Source organism: Triplophysa rosa, linkage group LG22, assembly GCF_024868665.1.
Source record: "Triplophysa rosa linkage group LG22, Trosa_1v2, whole genome shotgun sequence".
In the NCBI taxonomy this organism is placed as follows: domain Eukaryota; kingdom Metazoa; phylum Chordata; class Actinopteri; order Cypriniformes; family Nemacheilidae; genus Triplophysa; species Triplophysa rosa.
Genome location: NC_079911.1, coordinates 1635739 through 1653032, shown reverse-complemented (window position 1 = coordinate 1653032; position 17294 = coordinate 1635739). Strand labels below are relative to the sequence as shown.

Sequence of the window (17294 nt, the reverse complement as noted above, 5' to 3'; positions counted from 1 at the left end):
CACTGTCTCAGCGCACAGACATACAGACAAACACGGACCGAGCCAGTTCAGAGAGTAATTAAGTGCACGGAAATAATTTAAACGCAAAACCGGAAAACCGCAATTCACTTACACGTATTGAACCGTGGAGGTCGTATCGAACGGTTCAATATTATATTGAGAATTGTGGCACACTAGGAATCGGAGACTTGAGATTAAAATTTGAATTAGTCTTATCAATTCCTGTGTGCATATTTTCAGAAAAGTACACGCTTTGCTGATATCTAAAAAAAAGTCCTTATGAACATAAGAGTTTCATAGTAAAAATATCAAACAGTTAACCACAAATCCCTTCACTCGATGTTCCCTTTTATTCTGGAAGGCAAGGGCAGTGACTGTAACATCAAGCATACTTTACAGTATTAAACACGTATTTATGCCCATGTCATCAGGCTCCGAAATTTTTCAAAAAGAACACAAAGAATGGCCTTAGCTGCCATAGTTGCAACTCTTGCGTCATCAGAACAAACGCACCACCGGTTTATTTAAAAAAAACTTTTTGCAACGTTTTGTTGGTGCTGAACGCAGCCCTGGTGTATTCAGTGTAGGACGGGAAAATGCTGCTGCATCCGAAAGCCAGAGGGCGCTCTCGTGTGGAAACTCCAAATACGCACGGCAGAAGACCATAACACGTTCTAGAATGGCTCTCACTAAATCCTTGGTGTTTCGAGTCAGATCCGTGGGCGTGGCTTGTTGGTTTTGACTAAATCCTTGGTGTTTCGAGTCTTACGAAACCTTTACCCTAACCCACACCCTAACCCTAACCTTACTCTAACCATCTAAACTACCTTTGATTGTTAAAATCGCCTAAAAAACACTGTTGCGCACTGTTGCGTGATGACGTCAGACTCGAAACACCAAGGATTTAGTGAGAGCCGTTCTAGAATCTAGGAAATGCCTATGGACATCTTTTTATCACTGTTACTCAAGCCTCATCAGGTATTTTTAGGATAATAAAGGATATTTATAATGATCATGTTTGACGGGTGTTGCTTTTTCAAATGCACATTATAAGCGACTCGCACTCGCACTGCTTTTAGATCTAGCAGCATTTCCTACTGATCCCAGAGCCGTGCTTCACGGACAAGCTACGCATTAAAAAAATAGCGACACATTGCATATCGCAGCCAGCTCGATTACAATAGGATTTAGTGGTATCGCGATAAATTATTGTGCAGCCCTAATTCAGTGTTCGTATTCTGTGGTTAACAGACATATATGTTGCACTTTACAGCCCTGGCTCACTCATTCACATGAAACAATAGATTTATTGCACTTCTGTTAGACACTTTTTGTTGTGGAAAGGCCTTATGCAAGGGAGTGTCAATGACCATGAATTTTGATGTGTTTCACACCTGAACAGTTAAAGACCCAACACTCAAGATGAAATGTTGAGACTGAAGAATGTAAGGAGCTTAAAGAATAAATATTTTATTTGCAATTTATTTACAAAGTCAAAAGTGCACAGTATAATCAAAATACAAATAATGAGTGTCAGAGGCTTATTTTTGAGCACACTGTTGCACATCCACACGTTATTTTTGGAAATTGTGCCTTTTTTTAATCCGAGGTTTTGTGTGTGTGCGTGTATGTGAATGCTGCTTTTACCCATGTGATCAGCTTTAGTAAACTTGGCCTTGTATTCATGACTTTGTCTTTTTGTGTGTTAAAGGAGCAGCAGAAAGAGGGCGAGTGAAGATACAGTCAGTGCAGGTGAACAGCTACAATCTGCACCACGTGTCGCCAACATGGAGGAGGACGAAAATAAACAAGACTTTCTCTGTGAGACAAATTTAAACAATCTTTTGTTTGCTGTACAAAAGTCCTCACTGCAAAAATAGAGCTGCTGGCCTTAAGATATTTATGGCCAGATTGACTAACAGCTTGCAGCAGCTGCTGTCGTTGTTTACTAAAGGCACGCAATAAAAATAAGCACTAAAAAATGGCGTGGACACAGCTGTTTGTGCGACTGACCTTATTGGGACTTTATGGGAAGAGAGAATTTTAATGAATCATCAATGCGATTTACTCAGGGTTGCGCTGGTGAAATTACTGGTATTTGCAGCATTATTTAACACCAAAAACAAAGCATGTCATAAACCCTGTGCTAATATGTGCTGCTCTTAGTAGATCGTGTTGGTCATTATGGGAATAAGATTGCGTCTGTGTTTTTTAATGTGCATCTTGTCAGTAAATTGCTCGCTGAAATTTCCACTCCCATCAGCGCTTTTTTAAATTTGTGTTTCACATTAATTTGCCCTGTTTAGTAAATTTGGCCCTTAGTATTATAAATTATAAAAGGATAAAACATCACCATCCAGTTATCTACTTCAGGGGTTCTCAGGGACTCCTTAAAGACGACTAATTTTCCAAGTACTGCTTAAAAATTCGAACAGTTATTAAAGTGGAAGTTCACCCAAAAATCTACTTTGTGTGATTTTTTTACTCAACCACATCATAGATATCATGGTGTCAGTTTTTGCCAAGGTCCAGAAAAGTACTAAAGACATCGTTAAATTGGCCCAACTCTTCTTCGTCTTCTGCATGTAAACACAGAGTTGCGATTCCGCATTGTGAGTCAGAGCACCGGCATCTAATAGGGGCAAGCCCCATGCGGCGTTCAGCGCACAAACCTGTCTACTTTTGAAGTGCTCTCGTCCAAGAAGAAGACGAAGAAGTGCTCTCGTGAACGCACGCCATACACTGAGAAGACAGAGGAGAATATATCGATTAAAGTCGGTATTTTGGTTTGTTTTTCGCACATAAAGCATTCTCGTCGCTTCAAAAAAATTCAACTGAGCCACTATGTGTGGATGGACCAATTTAACGATGTCTTTAGTACTTTTCTGGACCTTGGCAAAAACTGACACCATGATGTCTATGAGGCCTGGAAATCTCTCGGATGTCACCTAAATATCTTTATTTGTGCTCCGAAGACGCCGGAAGTTCTCTAAACATGTTTAACGTCATGTGGGTGAGTAAAAAATCACACAAAGTTGATTTTTGGGTGAAATTCCCCTTTAAGCATATTTTTACCACATTTTGCATTCTTATTAAAGTGTGTTTATAGTTTTGATTTTCGAACAAATTACTTCCGACATTTTTTATAGTTATACATTTTTTACTTTAATTTATGCTATGTGATGTTTTTGTTATATGTTGTTTTTGTCTCTTGTTGTTTTACATAATGTCAAATTGTATTGTACAGCACATTGGTCAACCTGAGGTTGTTTTTAATTAGTGCTTTATAAATAAAAATCTGAATCTGACATTTTTTATAGTGACATTTTATCATGAATCATTTTATTACCACTTATGTGCTTTTTGAAATGATGACTTTCAGAAATGTTTCTTTAGGTCTTCTATTAAAACAGCACACTCTAAATTTAAATGTAAATGTGATACCTCCTGGCAATCAATCAAAATCAATCAATAGATCTAGTGTTATTTTCACATTCTCTATAACAAAACTTGTTTTTGTGTGATTTATAATTTTTTGGAATCTGACAAAAATGACAGGGCTATTTGTTTTGAAGTCAATAGAGTCAGCAAAGTCAATTCTTGAGAGATTTTTTTAAAGGTTACACACTAATTCAAAACCAATATCTATGTGAAAATAGGACGTTTAAAAATTAGTCGTGGCAAAATGGCTCAATAGTGCCACCTAGAACTGCCCAGAGTGCAAAGTTTCATGTACATGCACCAAATTTTGTAGGCCTTGGATATCAGATCTAAGCACTTGGCAAAACGACAAAGAACAGCAATTGGCAAATAGATAGAAAAAAGCGTTTGGCAAATGCCTTTTTAAAAAGTGATTTAAAATGTGCATTTATATGGTTTAGTAATTATCTTTTTGTCATTTTATTTTTCTACATTTTAAAACATGAATTAAATAAACATTTTGAAATGTATCTATTTATTTATACATTTAAAAATGATTGTTTAAATTGATTTTGTTGTTAAATTAAACCACATTTTAAATCACAAATTAAACAACATTTTAAATAGGTCTTTTAATTTCTCAATTTAAAAAGTGATTTATTTGTTAACATTTTTATGTTTTAATCATTAAATTGATCAATTGATTTTTCATTTTATATCTAAGCGGCACAATCGGTCCTACATAATCTTCAAGCTCAAAGATTAGTTTTAAGTGTTAAAATATAAAATGCAGTGGGACTTTAAATTGTATTTAATTTTTTGTTTTATATTTACACAGATTGTGAAGAGTGTCAGTCATATTTCATCGGAGAGTGTGACGTTCATGGTCCTCCACTGTTCATTCCTGACACCGTTGTGTCTGTGGGGGCTGCAGACCGGGCCAGACTTACCCTTCCTGCTGGACTGGAAGTTCGGACATCTGACATTCCCAACGCAGGACTCGGGGTGTTTAACCAGGGAAGGATTCTTCCAATCGGAGCACATTTTGGCCCTTATGAGGCAGAAGCAAGCAAAATGGAGGAAGCTGTCAGCAGTGGATACTCATTTGTGGTGAGCCTTTTGCCTGAAAAAGCAATTACAGATTTAGAGCGGACATAACACACACAGTTTCTACCAATCTCATATTAATCTTGAGTACCTATAGAGTAGTATTGCATACTTTGTATCTTCGAAGAGTATTTAGTTTAATTTATAAAAGACAGATACAGCTGTACGATTTTTTTCTGAAAACAGATGACCTGCACTCGTGCCTGGGGGGGTGGAACTCAAGCATGTGCGCACCCATTCAAGGTTCCCGCGGGTCCTTAAAAAGTCTTAAAATTGATTTTACAAATTTAAAGCCATAAAAAGTCTGTCTTATTTTTACAGTCTTAAATTTTATATGGCAAATTATCTTAGAATTATCTAAATACTTTTCTAAATTAAAACTATTTCATTAGCTTTATGAGATTTCAATCTTACTTTGTGGATTTGTTTGATCACGTGACCTTTCGCGCAATTACGGCAGCGTCAACCTCTTCTGCTCGCAAAAGGATGAAAACAAAATGGGTAAATGCAAGTTTAACTCGATCTGGCATCCACACTTTTTAAGACAAACTTTTTCCCGGTTTGGAGCCTGTAAAGACACTGTAAAGAGACAAAACGGCATACATAGCCAGGTTTGGTATTGCACCGTTTGTAAAAAGACAACTGATAACAAAAGATAATGATGAATCGTTCGTCGTTATGTTCAACGAAAGCATGAACAAAACCACAAAAAACAAACAACTAGACCTTCACGTCAGATACTGGGCTGCGTTTCCCAAAACCTTCTTAACACTACGTTGTTCTTAAGTTATACTTTAAGGCTGTACCCTTATCATTAATATGTGCTTCCCGAAACCTTCTTAGTTAAGTATACCTTCTGTAAGTCATACTTTCCTAAGGTTGGTCTGGAGCGCTCTTAGCTATACCTTATTGCCTTTGATGGTTCATACCACTATGCAAAAAGCTTTTCTACATCGCAGTTTAATTTCACATATAAAATTTAATATAATAATTTAATATAAAATTCTATTTAGTATTAAATTTACATTTTGATTTTAACTTAGTTTTAATTTTACTAATAAAATACTCAGGTTTAATACACTCAGTGTAGGCTATTGAAGTGTTTTCATGAATAAAATTGTCATACACTGATGGTTGTTAGCGTTTTTAATTACAGCCTATTATCCCAAGGCACATTAGCTGGCAAACCATTTGACAGGAAAGGCGTAGTCTATATAAAGGGAATGAATGTTATGGGAAGTTTTGTCAAACTATGGCAGCGAGACAGTGAATAGTTGTCTTAAATCAAAGACGGCGCCGTCCGCGGAGCCAGTTAGTGTATTTGCACAATTTCATTAGAGAACATTTTAGTCCCCTGGCTACCATGTCAGAAGAGAAATTCTACACAAATTTAGCCTGCCACGGGAGCAAATTCTGCAGCTCTTGCATCTTGTTGGCCCAACTTTGTCGAGACAAACTCGACGGAGCTACCCCCTCAGCCCCGAAAATCAGCTGCTGCATGGCTGCTCTTTGTTTTTATGCCGTCGGGAGTTTTCTGGAGGTGTTTGGGGATGAATATGGGCTGAGAAAGACCTCGGTGTGGCGGTGCGTTCACTCCGTGACAAACATCCTGCTCCGTCATGCCACCGATTACATACGTATGCCTTTTGCCAGGCACGACGTGATGGAGGCACATCAAGGCTTCCATGCCATTGCGTGTGTCCCGCGAGTGATTGGCATTCTGGATGGGACACTTATCCCTATACACAAATGAGTGATTTACGCCAATAATGAATCAACACAGATTGTGGAGAACATTAACACACGATGGCAAACTATGAGAATATAAATAACCTTTTCAAAAACAAGCGAAGCCAAACAGCCAGTTAATGTAGCTGGTTAACACAGAAAATGTATGGCCGTGAGGGTGCGGGATCGGATACTTGCAAAATTATAAACACACACACACACGCACGCACACATACTTCTTTATTTATACTATTTCAGTGAGCCCTGATAAATGCAATTTCAACTATTTCTAAAGCGTTTCTTTATAATAAACATTGTTTTCTCAATACTTTACCCACTCTATAACGCAAGGTAGAGCGAACAGTCGATTCTCGAGGCATCGATATCAACCTATTCAGCACCACCGCCATGGACAGCACCTGCTAACGTCGCACTTAAGAAGGTTTACCTTAAGTAACCTCAAAAGGTACACCTACAGTGCGTTGCTGGATCTCATGCGGATTTTTCCAAGTACACCTGGCTGCAGGCTGCAGTACGGGGCGGTGCTACATATGGGGGCGGATCAACACATCCCATTGGTTAGCAGGCAGGGTTATTGTTAAATATGGCCTTCATGTGTCGCTCTGCCCATAAAGGGCTCAGCATCAGCAAATCGAAAAACGACCATCTGTGACCTGATTTCGAACAAAATCTGGTCCAAACGACAATTCGTTTCACTAGTTCGCAGCAGCAAACCAAACAGAACTTTCTGGGAAAGTTCGTGTTGGCCGGTAAACACCCTCGAGCCACCATTGGTCCATGGCCATTATGTAATAGGTGGGTGTGTTGTTTGTGTGGCCACGTGCTATTTGCATACGTCATGTAAACCCCGCCTCCAGAAACAAAGGGGTGTTGGATTGTTCGAAAACACTATACCGTCTCTCAACGTTTTCGAGCTTCGTTTTACCCCAAAACGCAGAACGAAAGCGCAGTTCGCCTGGACTATGCTGAGCCCTTTACTCTTCCCATTGGTTACAAGGAAATGACGTTGAATCCGGGAACTGAGGTTAAAAACATTGTTGTTCGACTTAATGCGGTGCCGTTCAAACCGATTGTAATATAAACTCTGTATTTATTTATTAATATAAATAGTATGATTAAAAACTTAATACAATGAAAGTTACTTCAGGGGAAGCGTTTCATTCATTTGTAAGTTTGTAAGCAAGAGTCTTTCTACTACTTGTAGGTTGATTTTGATTCTGATTTTGGCTTGTCCTTTGCAAAAACTAACATAACTTTTAATAAGTGTAGTGACTGTTTAGGGTGTTGATAATTGTTTTTATAACGATGGTATTACTACACATATTATGATTAGAATATGGTTACCGTAGCAGTTTGTGGTGTTTTACAAAGTCTTTGTTTACAGTTTGTTTCTCATTTTTCATTTAACAAAGTATGTCATTGTCTATGTATTTATTTACCGTCTTTTACTTGTTTTTATTTAATATTTTTATCATTATTAAAATTAATTTATCATTTATTATCCTACTTTTTTCTGTTACTGTTATTTAATCCAGGGATTTTCAAACTGTGATCCGGGGCCCTCCAGAATGTTCTAAGAGAACATTTTAGAGAAATATAAAGATAAAAGAAAAATGACAAAAGTCTACTGAACATTATTACTGTTTCATATAAATATGTTAATTTTTATTTCTAAGTGAAGAAAATTTCTAAAACAGTCCAAAAACATTTAAATTGTTTCTCTTTAGGTTTATACATACATAATTTTAATAGCCAATTAGTGTGTTGCCTTTATACAATCACGCTTAACATAGCTTCAATGTTCCTTGTCTATAAAAAAACAAGCAGACACAATTACTGAATTACATCATTCACTTTATTTCATTTACAACAAATGATTAAAATGTACGAATATAGCAGGATTAAAAAAAAAAAAACTAAAACAAGCATATATAACCAACATAAAATTACAACGATAAACAACTTGCATTACATTTACGTGTGTGTAAATATGTGTCTACACATACAATTACTGGCAAGTAAAACGGCTGTCTGGGTCCTCTATGAAATGCTGTACTTTAACCAGATTTACTAAATAAAGTGACAAAAACAAAAGACTTACCCTGATGTATCACTGCCATCTGAATGTGATTTTTAATGTGATCGTACACCAGCTGTGGCATGCTGGTGTACTTACAGAAAGGGCACTGACTTGTACATTCCTTTAACAATTTCTCACACTCCCCTTTGGTTAACACTGTTTTATGCATGTTACCAAGGAGAAACGGGGAAAACCTGCAATGCCAAGGATCAGCAAACAGAAATAAGTGAGCTACAGAATGTCAGTTTTATCAGATTTGTTAACATGTTTCATTACAGTGATCTTATTTTTTATCTTTAATAATTGGAGAGTCCATCAGACGTTGTTTCTTTTAAACAAGCATTTTATCCATTAATAACATATATTTCCGAGAGGGCAGAATGTGGTATTTAGCAGTTTTTGAAGCAAACTGCTATGTATAAAAAACGTTCACTCAACATCCCAAGCTAATGATGTGGCATTTAGAGGGTTTTGCATCTGAACTATTCAATTGTTTATCAATGACAATCAATGACAATCAAGTTCATTAAACGTGGGGATTAAACCTTATGAAAAAAACTGCCCAAATACAGACACCGTGATGCTAGATATAGTGGAAGTTAGGGCTGTGCGATTTGGGGAAAATATCTAATTGCGATATTTTTGACAGACATTGCGATTGCGATTTGATTTGCGATTTTAACTTTTCTAATTCAAGCTTCAATTCAATATTGTTGTGTGGAGCACAGTATGGGTATAGTTACCCTTAAAGAAAAAATAAAAAAAACATTTAATTGTTTCCATTAAAACCATTACAAAATTAATTTTTGTAGTGTGCTTTGGGCATTATTCAAATAGGGCTTACTGTTGTTCAATTGGTTCCCAACTTCCAGATTACATCACACCAATACAATCCAAATACCAGTGTACACTATTATAGTTTCCATTAAAACAAATACAACTCCCATTGTAACCCTTAAATCCATAACATTTTCTATTGTGTTTTCTATTGTAAAGTTGAAGTACTGACTAAACTTGTTTACTCCAGTAGAAGTAAGAAGTATGGGCTCTAAAATGTACTTAAGTAAAAAGTAGCCAATACTACTACCTGTTTTAGAGTCACGCTCATACTAGGGATGCACCGAATCTAACATTCTTGGCCGAAGCCGAACATGATGTGAAACACTTGGCCGAAGGCCGAATAATACCGAACACCGAACATGGTTTTTGCATTTCTTCTATTTATTAAGCTATTTTTTTCACTATTGCACAAACTGAATAGTCAAAATTTGCTTTTAAAAATTTGTCTTGCTTTTCAATAAAATACAATACAATTTAATATAAAATTGAGCAAAACAAAATACATTAAAACAAAAAATTTAATAGCCTATATTAATTAGGCCTATAACTGACTGGTAAAAGAATGTAATGTAAGTTACTCTGTACCCCTACAACAAAACAGTTCATTAAAAAGTGTCATTCCACATTAGGCCTATAAACTAAAAATACGAATAAACTAAAACTGTTGGATTATTATAGGCTACGTTGCAAAATGATTTTAAGAAAAAAAAACATCGAACGCAAGCAATTCTGACTGATGCTGACTGACAACCATATCAGTTCACGTCTCTCCTCCAAACTCCGCCCACAGAAGCTGACTGTTCTCTGGTGCACTCGTGGCCGGGATGCACAGAACATACTTTGACAAGTTGTTTAGTACAGGGAACTGTGTGCGCGCGACCACTGTATGATGTCAAAGGATGTGCGAGCGGCGGGGCTACTGTCAGACAGCCCGCTCCCGTCTGAAGTACACAAGTTACCGACCGGTAAAGACGCTTTCATTAGGAGTTTAAATGGACCCAAAACTCACGCGCATGGAATCCGCGCGCGCACGCGCTATGCAAACGCGCATAATGATAACCACGCGCGGAAAGCTGCTCCGCGAGGGCGCATTTAAACTCCGCGAGCGAGCAGAACAGTATCCGCAAGCGGAAAAGAATCCTCGGCGGGCGCATTTCTGCTCCGCGAGCAAAAACTCAGTCCGCGAGCAGAGGCTTTGACGAGCGCGCGCGCGATTCTCTCTATGCTCTCGCAACTGCTCAACACTTGCTCGCTGTTGAGTTGACTTCTGAGACTTTGGAGGCGGGACAATGCATGTTAAAAGTTACCAATCAAATGAGGTCTCCGCGCATTTGATTGGTAACTTTTAACATGCACTCACCTACATGCAGTCACCTACAGATTACATGTCTTACTACCGAATGATTAGTGTATTACCTTGCCTTAGCTATGTGTTAGTGTTTTAACAAGTGACATTTTGATTTCTTACATCTGTCAACAAAAATTATGCTATATAATATAGCAGTTAAACTTACATGTCATGTATGACCTATTTAAAACATACTATAATAATATAATTAAATGTCTCCTGTAGTCATTAAATTTGAGTTATCTAATATCTGTTTACTGGCATAGCCCGTTTTAATATTTTCAAAACAAATAAAGCAAAACAAATAAATTATTTAAATTAAATTTTAGAGAGTACATCATATTGTAATTTATAATAACTTGTGCTTTGTGTTATACTGTTGTAGCCATTTATTAATTCTCATTTTATAACAATTTCATGAAAATTATTAACAATACAAAAGCGATTATGAATACACATACCAAACTATTTATTTCTAACTTCCTGTCAAGATGCCTAATATGTATAGGCATACATAACACTGTAACCCAAATTTAAAAACGGAAAAAAGTATCGTGTTATGCCAAATTAAGACGTCTGTACAACGGGTAAGATACATGTCGGAGACTGTAGGTGAGTGCATGTTAAAAGTGACCAATCAAAGGATCAGAGAAGTCTGCCATTGTCCCGCCTCCAAAGTCTTAGAAGTCAACTCAACGAGCGAGCAAGTGTTGAGCAATTGCGAGAGCATAGAGAGAATCGCGCGCGCGCTCGTCAAAGCCTCTGCTCGCAGACTGAGTTTTTGCTCGCGGAGCAGAAATGCGCCCGCGCGAGGATTCTTTTCCGCTTGAGGATACTGTTCTGCTCGCTCGCGGAGTTTAAATGCGCCCTCGCGGAGCAGCTTTCCGCGCGTGGTTATCATTATGCGCGTTTGCATAGCGCGTGCGCGCGCGGATTCCATGCGCGTGAGTTTTGGGTCCATTTAAATTCCATACTTTCATTCGGAAATTTACTTCCGTGCGGCAAGTCCCGTGCTGTGTCTTTCTCTTACACTTCTCTTACATGTTCAGTGGCCGAACATTCGGTGCATCCCTAGCTCGTACCTCACAACTGAACTACCATTATGTAGAACACAAGCATAAAAAAAGACTGATGGAATAAATCTATTTGCCACTACCTACGTAGTGGAAAAAAACACAAATTTATAATACAATTATGATGTAAGATAAGAGCGTAAAGGACAAGCGTATTGATAATAATTGTGAGAGAATTCCCTTTGTCTCAATTTCTCAACCATAATTTTAGCTATTCTTTGTGTTGCCTTCCGCCTTGGTCCGTGGCAGCTTCTTAGACTACTAGCCTATGTCTGCGACTGTTTGGTACTGTGATTGTCAAAACATTTTATAACAGAATTTCACTGCTTTCAATTTTTGATTAACTGTCCCTTTAAATTTTAAGCACAGACCAGTCATGGACATATCATTATACAAAGGTTGTAGACACTTGGGAGATCTTGTCAAAAAGAGAAAACTAAGAAATAAAGAGATAATTAATTAGGCAAGTCAATTTACTTGGTAACCATTACTGTTTTTCTCGATTGGTTAAACACATTTCTTGAAATTATGCCTCGCTTTAAAATATTAAATGTTTAGCCTCTTACATTGTACGTTATACTCGTTCAACATTAAAACTGATGTCAGTGTTGCTAGATTAGGTGGATGATTTCCAGCCCAAATGCTCACTAAAACCTACTCACTCCAACAAAAACCAGCCCAAAATTTTAACTGCCAAAATAATGTGATAGTATTTTATTGCAATGTCAATCAACGTTGATAAGGATCGTTTTTTATTTCCTTATAATTATAATCATGACAAGATGAAAAAATATAATAAAAATCATGAAAATAGATCAAACAGATCAAACAAGGCAAATGCATTAAGAAAATTAGAAAATAAGACTAATAGGATATGTCCAGAAACCACTTCAAAGCGGCAATCAGGAAATTAGCGCATTTTTGTGCAAAAGTGCCCACTATAATTAGTTCATCGAAAGCAACGCAATGAGCAGGTATTTTTCACTCGTTCATGAACTTAACACACACACCACGATAGCAAAAAATATGCAATTCGTATACTAATGAACAACAGCAACAATAATGCGCTTACCTTAACGAGCTGCCTTAACTTCTGACAGAACTACAGTACATCTTTCGTGAAGTATATGTTTGTAGAACATGCAAAATTTAGCAAAACTGTTTTAAATTCAGTAGCTGTCAAGGACGAGTATGCCAGACTAAAGTCTGTAAAGTTGAAAAGATTTGCTGATGCTGGACAGAAGTAGTATAATCCCATTTTCAGTTTGACTTTATTAAATCGTTTAACTGTGCTCTGATTTCAATTACAGTTATATTTACAAAGAATCTTCGAGTCGTCTCACCACGTGTGTAATTCACATTGTGAGATTTGAGTCATCCTCCCACTTACTACTGTGCAATTTATATTTAGGCTACTTTGGCATTGCGGCCGCTTCAATAGCTAAATTACATATTTTAAATCTGGTCCTTTCGCGCTAAAAAACCCTACCATTCACGAGTCACCACATGATGCAGAATATCACGCTCGAGATCTGAGAACGGTTACTCCGTCTTCTTTGATTTGATTGGTCACCGCTTTGCTCTGTAAACAGTAACTCCCGCCTTCTTGCATTTGATTGGCTAGTGGCCACCTCACACAGCGCTTCGGCTTTTAGGCAGACCTATCATTAGGTTGAAAAAGTCACGCAATGACAAGAAATAATATTGATTGTGCATCAAATACAGATTAAAACTAAAGTAACGAGCCTGGTTTGAAAATGTAATAAGTAGAAAGTACAGGTATTTGCGTAAAAATGTAAGAAGTGAAAGTAAAAAGTCGTCAGAAAAATAAATAGTTGAGTAAATACTGATACCAGAAAAATCTACTTAAGTACAGTAACGAAGTATTTGTACTTCATTACTTCCCATCTCTGTTTTATTGTTATATTTTTTTGATGGGAACTGATTATTTGAAATTATGATTTTTGAATACTGTGAGTGTTTGAACCGAGAGACTAATACTGATGCGTTCTTACATTTTTGTGACGAACAGTCTCCACATGAACTATTTATGTTGTCACGACTTCAAAGGACCTTGTTAAAAATAGTAAGAATTGGTAGATCATTAGAATTTTAAAGAGTACATTCCTCAATATTTTTAAGGGCTTATTTTGGTTTATGGAGTGTCCGACAACAAGTTTATGTACATACATGATGTAAAAATACTATTATTTCGTAATAATAAGCAGTTTTTATTACCTTACTTCTTGACTGACTCTCAAATGATTCGTTCCGCGATTCATCTGTGTAATCTCCGCCTTTCCGCCAGCGTAGTCTGATCTGATTGGTCAGATAGTGTAGTCTGCTGTGATTGGTCAGATGGTCTAGTCTGCTGTGATTGGTCAAATGGTCTAGTCTGCTGTGATTGGTCAAACGCGTTCAGCATGTGTCGCAAATGGACCGCCTATCATTACTGCTGTATTACGGTTTGCAGGTGGTTGGATATTAACAGTGTATAGAGAGAGATGGCGTCGATTTTACCTTACCAGTTCGAGCCCGAGTCTGACGAATCATTCTTTAATCCTTATACAGATGCCAGTAAGAAAAAGGACTGTTTTAGACACTTCTCTTGTAACAGTTAGTTATCACGGCATACAGTGTACGGTGTTCGTATCTTCAGATGTTATTATAACTATAGTACACCACGCAGTTCTTGAAATAAAGACTTTGCGAGTTAATATGGTTGAACACTTACATTAGCGCAACGAGTTTATAGCTAACGTTAGGTAAACAAACAGTAACAACCCCAAAAATAACGGTAACGTTAGCTAAACACAGACATGAGATAACGTCACACAAATTTAATTTTAAGTAAAGACAAAAATAAAGAGTCACACTTACAGGTTGTGATTCGGTGGAGCTTACAGGTCCAAATAAAGTTGGTATTGCAACATCTTTTAAGGAAAGACGTTTAATGTATCCTGCAGTAAAGGCGCCAAGATTGATGAAGCAATCTTCGGTAAAATGACGCGCGCAAAGTAAAACGTTCGGTTTATACTCCTTTGGTGTCGTTTGAAAAATAAATAGTAACCATTTTTTCCTCAGAAGTTCTTCCTTTGGTAGTGAAAATAAGACTGACTTAGTTTCACTACATAGAACACAGCTTCTCTTAGACATGATGCACACGTCACGAACGAGCTAGTACAGTGTTTGGGGAGGAGAGAGTTAAGTTTTCGCAGTCAGTAGGCGGGGATTTTTCTAGTGACGTAGGTACATTGTGGTTAAAGATTCGGACAGGTCATGGCTTGTTCGCGTGATTCAGAGTCGATTACCTTTTTTATAAGCTAATAACTTTGTTATTCGTTCACCTTCGGATTTACAACTTGGCAGATTGCTTACATTCAAACACGGCAAAATTAAACACTTCATGAAATGTATGTTTTATGATCTCGAGGAATGTACTCTTTAAATGATTTTTGTTATGTGAACAATATATTCATTACGTTTTCCATGCAATACCGTTTGAATGGCTTGATTCTTTAATATTTGTTCAAACTATTGTGTGTTATCATTCCTGTGTTCCTGTTATCCTGGGTTATGAAAGTGTAACTTAAAATTCTATTAACTCTTCTATGTGGTAGACAAGATTCTACCTGGCGCCCGAACAAAAAATATATAGTTTACAGAATATATATATAATTTATTTTTCTAGGTACCACCATTACACACTACAGTAAAAAGACTCAAAATCTGAAGATGTACTTCCGCTTTATGTTTCTAGTTCAATGAGCTTTTTATTCATTACAAATAAAGTATGCGATCTTGAAGAGGATTCTTTTATTTGTCTCTGTCTTAACTGTTTCATTTGGACTCGCTCTTGACTTGGACTCGAACCTCTTTGGACTTGGACTTGACTTGACAAAGGTAGACTTCACTACAGCCCTGCTGATTGGCTGAATACCTCAATTGTGTGGCGGAAATGTTAGGTCCCTTACCGTAACCGCAAACTTCCAGGACGAGGCCGATTGTCAGTTCATCTCTCCTTCCACTCGGAGATGTTTCGCGTCATAACGGTTGCAAAAACAGTACGCTAATAACAGCACTGTCAAGATTAAATAATGAAACAAGCTGATCAAAACCGCATATGCAAGGGCAGCAGAGGCCAGACAGTGTGTGAAAGCCCGGAGCTAGTGATGTTACGTTCGTGAACGAATCGTTCATTTTGAATGATTCTTTCAAGTGAACGAATCGTTCTCGTTCACGAAAGGCAATGGCTGAGTCCGAAATCGCATACTGCCATACTATATAGTAGGCGAAAAGCAGTAGGCGAACGAATAGTATGTCCGAAACCTCCGTCTTCATAAAAAAAGTAGGCGAGAATTTCCCGGCTGATGCACTATTTCTCGCGAGATTTGGACGTGCGTATACTACTGTTGCGTCCGAATACGCCTACTTACCTATAGTATGAGAAAACAGAGTAGTATGTCCGAATCCTCAGTATTCATAAAAGAGTAGGTGAGAAATTCCCGGATGGCTTACTGGTTACGCCCACATTCTGAAGCACCCAGCGACAGATACTTGGGATACTTCTCTATCCCATGAGCCCACGGGACAGAATAAGTTCATACAGGAGCATGGCGGAGAACTGCGAGGCAGGTGTTTTCAAAAGTGAGTATTACTAGCCAACAACGCGTTTCTTTGCGTTGCAGTCGCATTTGTTAAAGTGCTGTAGCGTAAAGTTAACCTGTAAGATGCTACATAGTAAAGTATATTTGTGATTTTGCTGTGAAAATGCAGTGTTTTAATATGTCTAGCTTAAAGAAGCCTTCTAAGTAGCCTTAAAGTAACATATATTAAAACCATACGCAAGTTAAAGACGCTTTTTAATGTCTGTGTAACATGTGACCTGTCATTTTCTCGATAAGTATTGCAAATGAGCACATCACAATATGAACTACACATCACAGTAATGTAGCTTAAGTCTGTTGTTGGACTTTTAAGGCAGTCCTGCATGTTCAGAAATTTGAAGAGACAATTTGCTCAAATGTAATATGAGGTTTTATTATCAGATGTAAAAAGTAGTAACAAAGCTTTGGGTTGTCAGACGACCTCCAAAAAGCCAACAACCCAGATCATTTCCTGACATGCATATTTATACAGTATGTGACGTCGTTCTATCTTCTGACTCCTCCCCTGCCTTGTAAGGAGTGCTGCTCTCTCTCTCTCCACCGATCACCGTGTACCACGTGTATCTGACTCCATTCCTCCTTCACCAGTTTCTGCAAAACATGTTTTTGCAACACTTCTCTTCGCTAATTTGAGGAAGTGCCCTCTCGAGACAGTTTCATATCGCAAGACAACATGTAAAAATACTTTCAGTAAAAAACACTCAATCATCTAATACTTTGATTATGCAGCGTTGCTTCTTAATCCTATGGTTCAATAAAACACATCAAAACTCATGATTATACTTAAAACATATGCAATGGATTAATTCATAACTCTGTGTGTGTGTTAGTTGGTTAGACTCGTCAAAACGAGCTGTGATGATTCTGCACGTACACACAGTTAGTTCCTCTTCTGCGGTTAAGCTAGTTTCCTGTTTTTCTGTTACAAACAGTCTAATATTCGACAGAAATTTTCACTGAGCAACACAGCAAACACATTTAAACAAACACAATGCAATGATTATTAATGA

The 17294-nt window shown here is 37.5% G+C and overlaps 1 protein-coding gene across 1 annotated transcript in view; it reads left to right on the top strand.

The window, feature by feature from the left end:
• LOC130545903 (zinc finger protein 271-like) overlaps positions 1-17294 on the top strand; it is a 90886-nt gene that overhangs the window by 14528 nt on the left and 59064 nt on the right. Inside the window, exons 2-3 of the mRNA XM_057320827.1 lie at positions 1712-1821; positions 4259-4530. Coding sequence (XP_057176810.1) covers positions 1712-1821; positions 4259-4530 — 382 coding nt within the window. The remainder of the gene's footprint in view (positions 1-1711; positions 1822-4258; positions 4531-17294) is intronic.